The sequence below is a fragment of the Haliotis asinina genome, chromosome 2 (genome assembly GCF_037392515.1).
Source record: "Haliotis asinina isolate JCU_RB_2024 chromosome 2, JCU_Hal_asi_v2, whole genome shotgun sequence".
In the NCBI taxonomy this organism is placed as follows: domain Eukaryota; kingdom Metazoa; phylum Mollusca; class Gastropoda; order Lepetellida; family Haliotidae; genus Haliotis; species Haliotis asinina.
In genome coordinates, this window is record NC_090281.1 from 69,052,332 (window position 1) to 69,065,509 (window position 13,178).

General features: G+C 39.4%; 1 protein-coding gene across 1 annotated transcript in view; it reads left to right on the plus strand.

Annotated features, from left to right (window-relative positions):
- The window catches only part of LOC137274208 (gem-associated protein 5-like), a 183,713-nt gene extending 170,557 nt beyond the window's left edge, over positions 1-13,156 (plus strand). The window contains exons 25-27 of the mRNA XM_067807265.1: positions 3,827-3,989; positions 4,725-6,133; positions 6,571-13,156. Of these exons, the coding sequence (XP_067663366.1) occupies positions 3,827-3,989; positions 4,725-6,133; positions 6,571-6,771 (1,773 nt within the window). The 3' untranslated portion in view covers positions 6,772-13,156. The remainder of the gene's footprint in view (positions 1-3,826; positions 3,990-4,724; positions 6,134-6,570) is intronic.
- Positions 13,157-13,178: the final 22 nt, after the last annotated feature.

The window sequence follows — 13,178 nt, forward strand, 5'->3', positions numbered from 1 at the left end:
AAATTTATAATTTGTAATGCATTTTTGTATAAGAAGTGAGTAATTAATTTCTAATTGGACTATTTTCATTGCAAGTGAAGTCAAACATGCTAAATCAAAATCAAAATTGAAACTTGTTGAAACTTCTGGAATTCAAAGTGGGGTGTCCTAAGCTCTTTACATTGCTAGTAGGTATATTTCCATACAAAACTGTAATAGGGATCGCTGTAAGGAGCTCATTTTGCTGTATGGAGATTGACAGAAAACATGGAGTATACCATGAAATTGTTTTGGCTGTCAGGATGTCAGAGAGAAGGATTACAGATTTTTTTCACTGCTGGAAATCTGAAAAGTAAATGCCACACATTTTGGCTAGTCACTCATATTTTCTAAAGGTGCGAGCCAACTGTCATTTTCCAAGAAAATCCTGGATGATTGAAGATTTGAACCTCGTATCAAGATTCGCCCAATCCATATCAGTTCTCATGGTAACCTGCATCCCTTCCTGCAATAGGATGACCCCTCACTTAGACACTGTCAGTGTTAGAAACCATTAAATTGTCAGTTTGTTCAGATTTGGCCTTCAGGATAGCTTTGTGTTATTCAAATATGTGATCCTGAGGTTTGCTTATCCAATGAACTGTTTAAATCGGTGTCAGAATGATTTTGGTTCAGGTTTGTGCTACCTAATGTAACAAATGTATGCCAAATGCTTCCAGTTTCCCCAAACAAATACCATCAGCAATAACTCGGTCACAAAATCCCACACAAATGACAGGACGACTTGATGAAATTTATTATCCTCAACTTCATCATTGACTATCCAATAATGACCTTGAAACTTCACCCTGAGGAAACACAAACAACAAAGGTGAAGCAAATCTGTCAAAACAATCTGCAAACTGGTTGTTTTACCCAGCAAGCCATTCCAGGAAATGCCGGAATCCTGGTAACATCTCTGTCCTTTACTCAGCTGGGGCAAGCCATACAAAGCGTCATCGGTTCCAAGTTACAATTACGCAGCCAGGGGAGAGGAGCAATCAATTTCATCCCTGCTCAGAACTTTTGACCTGTCTGTGATTGAACATGGTCACACTACTAGGTTGTAATTGCAGATAACAGACAAGTGTTGCTGCTGGGTTTTCAGACCCCTAGGCAGTAACGGTGACAGTGAAGGGCTTTGATGGAAATTCCTATCTCTTGTCAGTCAGTGTGTGGAGATTAATGTGTTGCCACATCAGGTCGGTCACACTGGTCAGCTTGATGGGTCAGGGAATCAAGGTAGTTGCTTTCTGTTTGAACTGTGCACTTGATCTCCACTTGTTTTTGATTATAGCACAAGCTGTCATGTTGTCATGCTGTGTGTAATGAATGTAGAAAGGAAGTGAATATTTAGACTTTAGATCCTTTGACTTGTTGTAATGGTCTGGCTGTAGAGCATTATGAGTTATGTGATTAGTTTTGTGGGCTTTTTTCAACTTTCTGAAGAGATAAGTGAAATATTAAAAACATTTTCGTTTCCTATAGTGAAAAACTTAATTGCATAAAGTCTCATTCACTCATACTTTCACTCACTCACTCTCACTCACATATTCACTCACTCACTCACTTGCTGTTTGGTAAAGGGTAATGCAGTTCAGAGACAAATGAGCCATGCCATCATAAGCCAACACTATGATTTATTGTAAGCAATGGTATTTCTGACTGTTGATCAGCACTCAATCATCTTTATTCCTTCAGTATTCCTTCACTTAGGTGCAAGTTTGTTTCCCATACAAAGATTGGATGGAAGTCTTTTTACCATGTCTTAGCAGGACGATGAAACTTGTGTAGTGTAGCATACATATAGCATGTTGGTGCCATAAATTGTGCTCCAAGATCACCATATGTTTTGCGGTTCAAAATACAGTGATAACCATCATTGATGTAGTTCCTTTTCCAAATAAAAATAATTACATCATCTCTCTTCTTCAGCAAGCCGCGTTATTACATTTCTGAGATTGTATGTTGTTAGAGCTGAGATGTATTGTCCAGTAGTGAAGTATAATTTAGAGAAAGAGTAACCACATGTGAATCTGTGTTATCAGTTGCCAGTCCATGCCAATCCTGTTTGTATGATAGTTTCAATTTTAGACAACATTCTGACTAAACATATGTTTAAAACTGAATGTTATTTGCATAGATAACCAGAGTCAGAAGATAATGACTGTCTTTCAAGATGCAAGTTTTACCGCAGTACTGCATTAAGTAATTAAGTATAGCATTTCCTGACATACCTTGAACCAATGTAGAATTTCATTGAGTATTTTAGAAATTGTTTACAATCAATGATACGTAATGGAAATCTTTGATCCTCATTTGTCCCACAGTTTTTGGCACTGGTAGATTTTACACTCGCACATACTGGCCAAGATACATGAAGTTTTAGTTTCCTGACAGAGTTTACAATCTATATACCTTTTGGCATCATGCCTGCTGATGTAGTTTTCTTTGTATAGACATTCCTTAGTGTATGCCACTAGTACCACCGTGGTTTCATGGACAGTAAGCCATGTGATGTCAAAGACTTTAAGTAACACATCTTTCCCTATCTTAAATGACCCGTGAGGGTCCCCGGCGTAGAACAAGCCTTCAGCAACTCATGCTTGCCATAAAAGGCGACTATGCTTGTCGTAAGAGGCGACTAACGGGATCGAGTGGTCAGGCTCGCTGACTTGGTTGACACATGTCATCGGTTCCCAATTGTGCAGATCGATGCTCATGATGTTGATCACTGGATTGTCTGGTCCAGACTCGATTATTTACAGACCGCCGCCATATAGCTGGAATATTGCTGAGTGCGGCGTAAAACTAAACTCACTCACTCACTCACTAGTACCACCGTGGTTTCATGGACAGTAAGCCATGTGATGTCAAAGACTTTAAGTAACACATCTTTTCACTATCTTAAATGACCCGTGAGGGTCCCCGGCGTAGAACAAGCCTTCAGCAACCCATGCTTGCCATAAAAGGCGACTATGCTTGTCGTAAGAGGTGACTAACGGGATCGGGTGGTCAGGCTTGCTGACTTGGTTGGCATATGTCATCGGTTCCCAATTGCACAGATCGATGCTGATGTTGTTGATCACTGGATTGTCTGGTCCAGACTCGATTATTTACAGACCGCCACCATATAGCAGTAATATTGCTGAGTGCAGCATAAAACTAAACTCACTATCTTAAATGAATGTTCTGTATTATCTCAAGCATGGACTCAGCCCTTTTACATTCAGTCATCAATATCTTGAAAGGCTTGACAGAACAGAGTGCATGTTATTTCTGATGGAAGTCTGTCAGTCAGTTTGCCTACCCAGACACTCTCCCCTCCATATCCACGCCTGCAGCAATCACATACATGAGTAGGTTTATGTTAGGATGCTTGAATTTAAAACAGCACATAATCAGAAGCTATTAAGATGTCAACAATCCAACTGTATGATTCATTGCAACCATGTCTGATCAGTCAATTCCAACTCTTTGATTCATTGCAACCAAGTGTGATCAGTTAATTCCGGCCATATGATTCACTGCAACCTCGTCAGTCCATTCCAGATGAGTGATTAATTGCAACCACGTCTCATAATTCAGTGCAATATTATTTCACATGCAGTCCCTGGATTTTTTATTGCTTGTTTTGAATCCAGATGTTGACCAGTTGTTAAATGGAAACAGTCTGCAAAAGTGTTGTATCAGTTCACATGTTTTGCTGGGATTTGCACCCCACTCAGTTCAGTAACAGGATTCTTGTTCTATACACCTTTGCTCTTCATTCCTCCCTGGACTGTCAGTGTACTTCTTGTTGTTACAGTTGATTTTCCAAGTGTGCATGGACCTGACGTTGTCCCTGCTGGCTGTGCTTCTGGGCGAGACTTCCTCGGCCATCAACCACCTGCTACACGGAGTGTCCACTCTACACACTGTAGGTCAGCTTGATCTCATGGAAGCTGTGTGTCAGCTGATGCTACCTCTAGGTGAGTCCACGTCCCGGGTGAACATCATGCATGACACATGGGTCCAAATGATAAGTCCACATATGGCTCCTCATTGTAGGTCCACATTGTAAGTCCACGTCATGAGTGAACATCATATGTTCATATCATGTCCACATCGTAGGTCCACATGAGTGAATATCATATGTCTTTATTTTAGGTCCACATCACACCTCCACATCATGCATGACACATGGGTCCAAATGATAAGTCCACATATGGCTCCTCATTGTAGGTCCACATTGTAAGTCCACGTCATGAGTGAACATCATATGTTCATATCATGTCCACATCGTAGGTCCACATGAGTGAATATCATATGTCTTTATCTTAGGTCCACATCACACCTCCACATCATGCTTGACACATGGGGCCACATTGTAGGACCACATCATGGGTTCAAGTTTAGAGATAAAACAACATGTTCCAGGCTTTCTATAAATGAGGCAGCTGAGGCAATAAGTGTATAATGTCAGCTAAACGTGTATTGACCACTGTCTTTTAGGATGCATCAGAAAGGTATTCGTAGGATAAGAGCACTGTATCCTTCTGACTAAAATATTTTATTCTAGTTGTGTTTGAATTCAAACATAGGTACAGTGATATATTGCAACAGGTTAACGTTACACGGAACTTGTGTGTTATTGACACAGTGATTGCTTAAATGACTTTGTTTTGTTGAATGTCATCAGTGATTTGTCGTGTTTCTCTGTCCAGGTCCCAAGTACCTGCTGAAGCTGCAGCAGGAAGCCACTGCACTGCGAGTCCTCATCAGCATGGAGGCGCACCTGGAGGTGGAGGGGTCGGGGAAGGCACCCTCATTAAAACGCTACCTCACCGAGATCAAGGAGGATGAAAGTGTGTCCACCTCGGCACTTCGTTGTCGAGAACTAGACTGTCTCCGCGCCTACTATTACCTTGCAATCCTGCATTATTTGAAGAACACTATCAGGGAGGATACTCTGGCCCAGGGTCAGGCTGCCGAAGCATCAGTAGATGATGACTGCAAGGTCCAGGCAAATGTGGATCTGGAGCAGCTGACTGTTAGGGAGCCTGATAATCCACTTGAAGGTGAAAGTCAATCTGTAGCAGGTCAAGATAAAGACCAGTGTGTTGTTCCTGGTCAAAGTCAGGATTCGTCCATTGTTAAAACTGACAGTGAACCAGCAATACCAAGTGATGATCAGGGTCAGTGTGTTGTGGAAGGTCAATCTATTTCAGTTGGTCAAGGTCAGGCAGATGTTCCAAGTGATACCAAAGAGGTTTCTAATGAAGTAGGCAAGGCTGTGGTAAGCAGCGAGAAGCGTGAAAGTGACTTGGAAGGTGCAAGTGGGACGGATGCTGAGGGTGCCCAAGGAGGGCAAAGTGCCTTGGATAAGGATTCCATTCCATCTGAAAGCGATGACCAAAGTAATGTATCCAAAAAGTGCCAAACTGCTGACACTGTTCAGTTGTTATCAATCACCAAACTTAAACAGATATCCAGAGGCCTACTATGGGATATACAGGCCAAAAAACATTCTCTGACAGAGACTCTTGGCTATATCCATAAAGCCATCTCCAAACACCTGCTGGCAGATAAGTCCAAGGACTACCAATCAAGTGGATTTAAAAGAGTACCTCAACAAGCTGCTGGAGGAGAGAACAGTAACAGCCTCATCAATGGGTTCAGCAGTGGTGGAAAGGATGCAGAAAATGCGGGATCAAGTCAGGCTGGTGATGGGGCAAGTGCTCATGCAGCATCGCCATCATCACCATCCTCAGCACATTTCACTGTTCCTAATGGACTCAAGGATGGTCTTGCTGCAGCAGGTACTGTGGCCAGTCTCTGCAACCCTGTTGATCCATCAGACATTGAGTTAGTGTCCTTTTCTGGGACAGAAACTTTTGCCAAGTCACGGAAGGTTCTCTGGGAAGATGAACCCCACAGTTGTGAGAATGTGGACTTACGTCCAAGGAAGGCCAGCTGCATGTTGAATCCAGCCAAGTACATCAATGTACCAGATGAGTGGTATGGCATGCCTGTCAACGAGAAGTATTTCAGGCCCTATGTTACCATGGCAGTACTGAAGGAGGAGCAGGAGTATGTGATGCATGAACTGAAGCGGGTACCGGACAGCTCTGTGGTGAGTAGACTTTGATAAATTTCATATGATCTTGCTTTTAGGATCTAGCTAAGTGTGACAGGCAGCAGCCAGCTTAACAATCATCAAATGTGATTTACTTTAATCTAGATGATATATGTCTTCAACTTTATTTATTTATAGAAGAGGTTCATAAACCCAGCTGAAATGTCTGTTCCTATGTCACATTTTAAGGACTGTGATTTTTAGAAAACATTTTCTCTAATATGGCTTTGTCTGCATGGTCATCTTTGAATGATCATATCAGGGCAATGTGTTTTGAGGATCAATTTGACTGTACAAGCATTTCAATGAAAAACTTATTGTATCCTGATAAACACATAACAGTAGGCAGTGAAAAACAGATGTATGCTAAGGACTTTCAGATTTCTATGGATCATGCTCTACATTTTTCATGGACATCTTTAATTTCTTTTCAGGTCTCTTTTCCTAACCCATTTGACAGTGTGAAGGTGTTGTTGGACATCTGTCGCCTTTGTCCACACCTTGATGGAGACTCAAAGAATGCATTCAATAACCTGCTTGTGCTCTGGGCCCTGCACTTTGCCGTCACATCACATCAGCGTAGGGAGCTCAGCAAGCTCATCAAATGTTCACCAGAAAAAGAGAGTCAAGTTTAAGTTCAAGTCTTCTTCTCAGTTTTGGCCAGTGTGACATTCTAGCAAGACATCCAGTATCTTGCGTGTGATGTAGTGATTATCATTTGTCAACAATAATGACCATTCAGAGCATGTATGTCCAGAAAACTTTATTTAATCTAAAATTGCAAAGAAGTCTGAAACTTGATTCTTATGATGTCATGACGTCTGTCATGATATATGTCATGATGTCTGTCATGATATATGTCATGATATCTGTCATGATATATGTCAGCTGTTCTTTAATGAACAAACTCTATGGATGACAATCTCTGTATTCCATGAGTATGTGGCGCTGCAACCAGATTGTGTAATTGCTGGATTCCTGCTAATTGTACTTGTCTTGGTGCTTAATTAGTTCTGAATATTTCTATTTTCATTAAAAGTTGTGTCACACATTCAGAAATCAAACTGAAAATATTGAAACTTCCAGAATCAGAGTGAGTGCCACCTAAGCTCTGCACATAGCTTGTACACTGCAAGGAGCTCATTTCACAGATCTTTTTGGCTGTCAAAATGTCAAAAACAAGAATTACAGATTTTTATTTGGCTGACAATCTGAAAAGAATACCACACATAGTGACCATGAACACTTTTGGCTGTTGGCCCACATTTTCTTACGTTATGTGCCAACTGTACACTTCCAAGGAAATCCTGGCTGCAGCACTGAGTGTGACGTTTCAATACAGATTCTTGTACCATTGTCAAGCTGAAATGTGAGAATCATAAAATGACTAAGTTTTCTGTAAAGTTTGTGTTCCCTGATTTTCAAAATATCACTTAAACAAGTTGTCAGCTGTTCTGTGATGAGAAATTATGAAATACATTTTAAACTTCATTGAAACAGGGAATGTAGACTGTCCTGGTGATCCAACGAGACTATAGGATTGCTATCAGATATCCAGAGTTTAGGTAGTTGCTAGATGTACATAGGAGCTGTTACATGCTAGAACTGTTTTGTTTATCTTCAGTTAACCATGCACCTGTCCATGGTATGATGATAGATACCCTGAACCCATTCTACACCTTAGCTTCAGAACTGACATCATTATCCCACGCAACGCATTTTGCCAGGGGTATTATCTGCGCTCCATCCCTCTGTGTCCACATGTCCATTCGCATTTATCTTTTCTGGAGCAGAACTTTAAACCGTTCAATATTTCTTCACCAAACTTGGCACATAGATGGATCTGGTGGTGTACTGGTGCTTTTTGGTGGTTTTGGTAATCTGAATAAAAAATTTTTGGCGCTTCCATGGAAACAAGTTTGAGTTTGACTGAAATTGATGGTTGTGCTCTTGGTCTGCAACAAAACTCTAAAACTGTTCCCTATTTCTTCATCAGACTTGATATATAGATAGATGTGGTGGTGTACTGGTGCCTTTTGGTAGTTTTTGAATTCTGAATAATGTATTTTTGGCTTTTCATGGCAAGAAATTTGACTTGGGTTGAAATTGGCGGTTGTGCTCTTTTCTGGAACAGAACTCTAAAACTGTTTACTGTGTCATCACCACACTTGGCACATGGCTTGGTCTATTGGTGTACTGGTGCCTTTTGGTAATTTTTTAGTTCTGATTAAAACATTTTGGCTTTTCCATGGCAACAAGTCGGACTTTGACTGAAGTTGGTGGTTGTGCTCCTTTCACTTTTCCATCCACTTTTCTATGTACACACCAACAAAACATTTGGCATAGCCAAAACTTGTAGACATATTCATGAAGGATATTTTGCAATTGTGGGGGATATTGATGACTTTGTCTTCTTGTTTTGTTTCCTTTGTCACTGACTTTGCCCAGAATTAATCTTGCTCACTGGCACAAAAGTGAAAATAGATTGCCTCCTCTTAATACTTTTTTCAGCATATATCTACATCCAAATTTGTGACTGTGTGTGAACTGACAATAAAATTGATAGAATCAGCACAAATCAGAAGACATCAAACTTAATTTTAATCAAGTTCAGGCTATTTATCATCAGACTGGGAATACTCCAGATTTTCAAGTGAAGTGTGTGCTACACATCACTAGACTGGTACAATCAATACACAGACACACATACTGACTGGTATTGTTGTGTAACAGTCTAGAGCCGTAAAGTCATAATGTGGTTTCATTTCACCAAGCTAGCTGTGTTAATATGTTACCCCATACAGCCATAATAAGCCTCGCCTTGGTCTTCAAACCTTGTACTGTGCTTGAATGACACTGCAGTGAGCAATATGTCAGCAGCATTGCTAGTGACTGTAGACAGCAAACCAGTTGTTGAAAGCATGAGCACTGATGGGTGTTTGATGACGTAGTGAGATATGTCATCAGGCCCAGCCTCCTGGCCTTGTATAGTCTGCTTGTACACCGATATGTAATACTATGTCCCTCGGGCATCCAGTGACAAGGGCATATCCCAACATGTTTGATGGTCAGTGTGCTGCCATTGCTGCTGACCAAGAGACGCTTTTGTTCTTCTGTATATGTTTGTGCGTTAGGATTTATCAGACAAATTTCAGGACATCCAAACCTCGGGTGGGAAGGGTTTGGTTTTTCACGTTTTTGTTTCTTTGGAAGACATTACTTGCAGGAAGTCCATAAAGTAGCTTGAAATTAATATAATGACTGTGTGGTGCAGTCAAACACATTTGGACCGTGGACAGAAAGTGTGAAATGTTTGTGGTCAGGGTCTACTGATTACAGTTTTGTTCAGGATGGTTGAAACAAGCACACAGAGAACGGACCTGAAGAATGGCACCAGTAGAAATTATTTCCACTGTTTCAGTTAAGAATGAATGATTTACAGGTCTGTTACCATAGTGATCCACTGTCCTACAGTACTGCATAGGCCAGGGTATTTCATGTATGAGAAGCACGGGTAGTTCAGAGGAAGACGTTTGTTTGTTGTTGACTTGTCAGGGACACGTCTTTAGTGCCTGATATGAATGGCATTGTTGATTTGATTGTTTTATTGTTTGTTCTGTATTATGAGTGACATAATCATGAGCTGTTCATCCCTTTCTCTTGTTTTCTCTGGGTCTAGCTGCCCATGTGTAGTTTCAGACCCAGTGATGTGGGGAGTCACTCCACAGCTGCTTGTCTGATCTCTTCATGTCTCATTGCACCAGTTGTTATTTAGCCAAGTTGACATTTATTGCATTGCCAGAATCAACCAGTATTGAACTCTGAAATTATCATCATCTCTTATGATAGTCAGTTAATGAGCACTGTACCAAGTCTTAAAGTTTTCATCCAAGTCATTGGCACCTTTCCCTGCCTTTCTCAAAGCTGGCCTTTTATTTCAAATAACAAGGTACTTTCAACTGACTTGGTTACTTCCAATAGGGCAGTAGGGTAGCCTAGTGGTTAAAGGATTTGTTCGTCATGCAGGGTTCAGTTCCCCATGGGCTTAGAGTGTGAAGCCCACGTCTGGTGTCCCTTTCATGATACTGCTGGAATATTGCTAAAAGCAGCACAAAGCCTTACTCACTCACTCACTCACTCACTTTAGGACATCACCATCTCAGTGGTGACAACACTACCTTGCTATTAGGACAGCAAAGACATTCAATATATGAACCAGTAATGTTATTAGTTAACCAAATTTTCAGGAAATGTTTGTATTGAAGAAGTAAGTAATCAACAAGCATGAGCACACTGTGGTTGCCCAATGGCACATCTTTCCAGTTCTAAGCACATTTCAGTACATCAGTCAGTGTCTTGTCAAATTTCCAAGAATAAGTACATGTATTGTGCAAAAATAGTTATGTTTTAGACATGGATAGTGATAACATGACACAGATTCATTTCTAACCCTTACAACTTGGAGCAACTGTCAGTAATAAAAAGTTTGAAATGCATTTCTGCATGCATTCTTGCAAGTTTCAAGAGCAGGCATCTTGTTATTGCCATGTTTTAATGTATATTATCTGCCCTAGTTTGCAAACAAGGTGGACGTGAAATTGACTGATTCGTTTGCTTCTTCACCTTGAACATAGACCTCCATTCTTGGTCATAAATAGATAGACATGTTCATTAGATCAGACACAGCTGATGTGTTCAATCTGGTTGATGGGAAAGTCTGCCATGGGTTGGACACCTCAGTAAGCTCAGGTAAGCTATTTACTGCAGAGTGACCATCAGAACATATGTTTGATTTCAAGCAGGGGCGATCTGCTGTATGTTTTCTGCACATTAAAACAACAAATAATTTCTCAGATGTGTGTTTCTGAATATTTGACAAAAAAGTTTATTAAAGTGTCATAAGTTAGGTTACAGCATATTGTGCAGTAAGTATGGAACTTTATTTTTAAAAACTGGCATTCGTCCATCAGTTTTCTTACAAGACACAAAGACGATTGAAAATAAACTGTAAAGTATACAATATAACTACATGTTAACATGTAAAATACTCCCCATCAAAATATTTCACTTACTGAAAACACTTGCTATAAGTTATGTATAAATATGTAGTTTCATTGAGTTTCCTCATTTATTGAACTCACAACAGCAATCTTTTCAGCATTACGCATTTGTCTTACAAAAACATCTCTTCATGTATGAACAGTATTCTTTAGCCAGTGAGGAATATTTTCAGTTAGAAAGAAAATTAGTTAAAACAGTTGACTGAAGTAAGTGACTATATTTACACTGGTGAATCTAAACTTTTGATGGTAGTATATTAACAATTGCCATATTGGACAAGGTAAATAGTAGAAGTTGAAGAATACTTGGCTTCTTAAAATTCATGAGACTAAATGTTTTTAGAGATGTAGCTATCTGAAATATTCAAACATAAGCCTAGGTGGTTGTGAAAGCTGTAGAACTTCTGGCTAGTTTATGAAAGCTGTGAGGTTGCAACCTAGGTTTTTCAAGGCTCATTTGCAGTCAACTGTAGAACCACCATGGCAGCCATCTTTGAAATATTGAATGATATGTATGATGATGAAACAAAATTAGGGGGCACAACTCTTAAAGCCATGGAGAAATATATGATGAGATGCACTGAGGCCTTAAGAAATGTGCACAATATGAGAGTCATCAGAGGTACTTGGTGTACTAACGATGCTTTTGAACATTGTACTTGTTGTTTATGTATATATATATATATATATATGATCCTCAACAGAAGAAGAAGTATGTCAGGTGATTTTGTTTATTTTCTTGTGAAAGAAGTGTGAAATTTATGTTTGTGTTTTTTTTCAAATGGTTTGTTGATTCTTGCATCAAAGTGCTACGCTAGTTGTGATATTTTTTGTGGAGATTACCTTTTTTGCTGGTTCCAATGTAGTGGTTCATGTGTTGACCTTGGTGTGAACTTTTCAGACCTTGACATTGTTAGTTTGAGCTTCTGTCTTTAACTCTGTCTGTTCATCATCTGCCAGACCCAACTGAGCATATCAGTACAGATTCATGGCAAGAAGTAAGGGAACACCTGAATGTACAAGTGTTCCCTTGTTTATTTCCAGAATTTCATCCACAGTGCAATACAAAGGTTCTGAGTAAACCTGGAAAGGAATGAAGGAACACCTGTACTTTCAGGTGTTGCCTTATTTGTTTCCATGAGTATGTATTTACACAACATGTGGAATATGTATTCATCAAGTTTGAAAGATAGTAACATTTAACAGTATGTGTGACCACTGGAAACACTGTTTTGAAGTTTAATTTCTTCTGTACCCAACCCAAAGTGACATGTTTTTTCGGTTGGTAGTTTAATATGTTTATTTTACAAGAAAATATTATGAAACTTAACATTTTCACCTAAGTGTTAAATCAATCAGTGAAGGTGACCTTCACTAACTGTTTTTCCCATGTTATGCTAGTTCTGTTGAAAATATTCAGTACTTTATAATTTGGTAGGAATGAAAACAATATGAATTCAATATGTACTGCTTTCAATATATTTCATGAAGACAAAAGATGAAGGATATAAATACATGAAAGTTAGCTGAAATTCATAGCAAACAAGTTTACCAAAATAAAGTTACTTTTCTCACATGAACATATTATTTATTCACCAAAGAACATAATCATTTCCTTGTTTCAGATGCTTTTCATAAATATTGTTTTTACGTGTAGATTGTTAATCACAGCTTGAATAAGGCAGAACCTGTGCTTCAAGGTAAGCAATTGGCAGAAAAATGTCAATTGTGTCTTATGGAGTGTGCATTCACCTGTTGACATTTTCACCTGGCTTTATGTAATCTTTGCCTCCAAATGTTTTGAAAAGATCAAAGCATTGCACCTGTTTTCTGCTTGTGTTGACAGTGCATTGCAAATGAAAAGGAAATGGGAAAATATTTCTGTGTCACTGTTGTTTCAATAAGTGAAAATACAAGATTTATGATTGTTAAATTTGTGAATAAAGAAAATTACTGATAATGGGTTTGCTTGTATTTGCTTA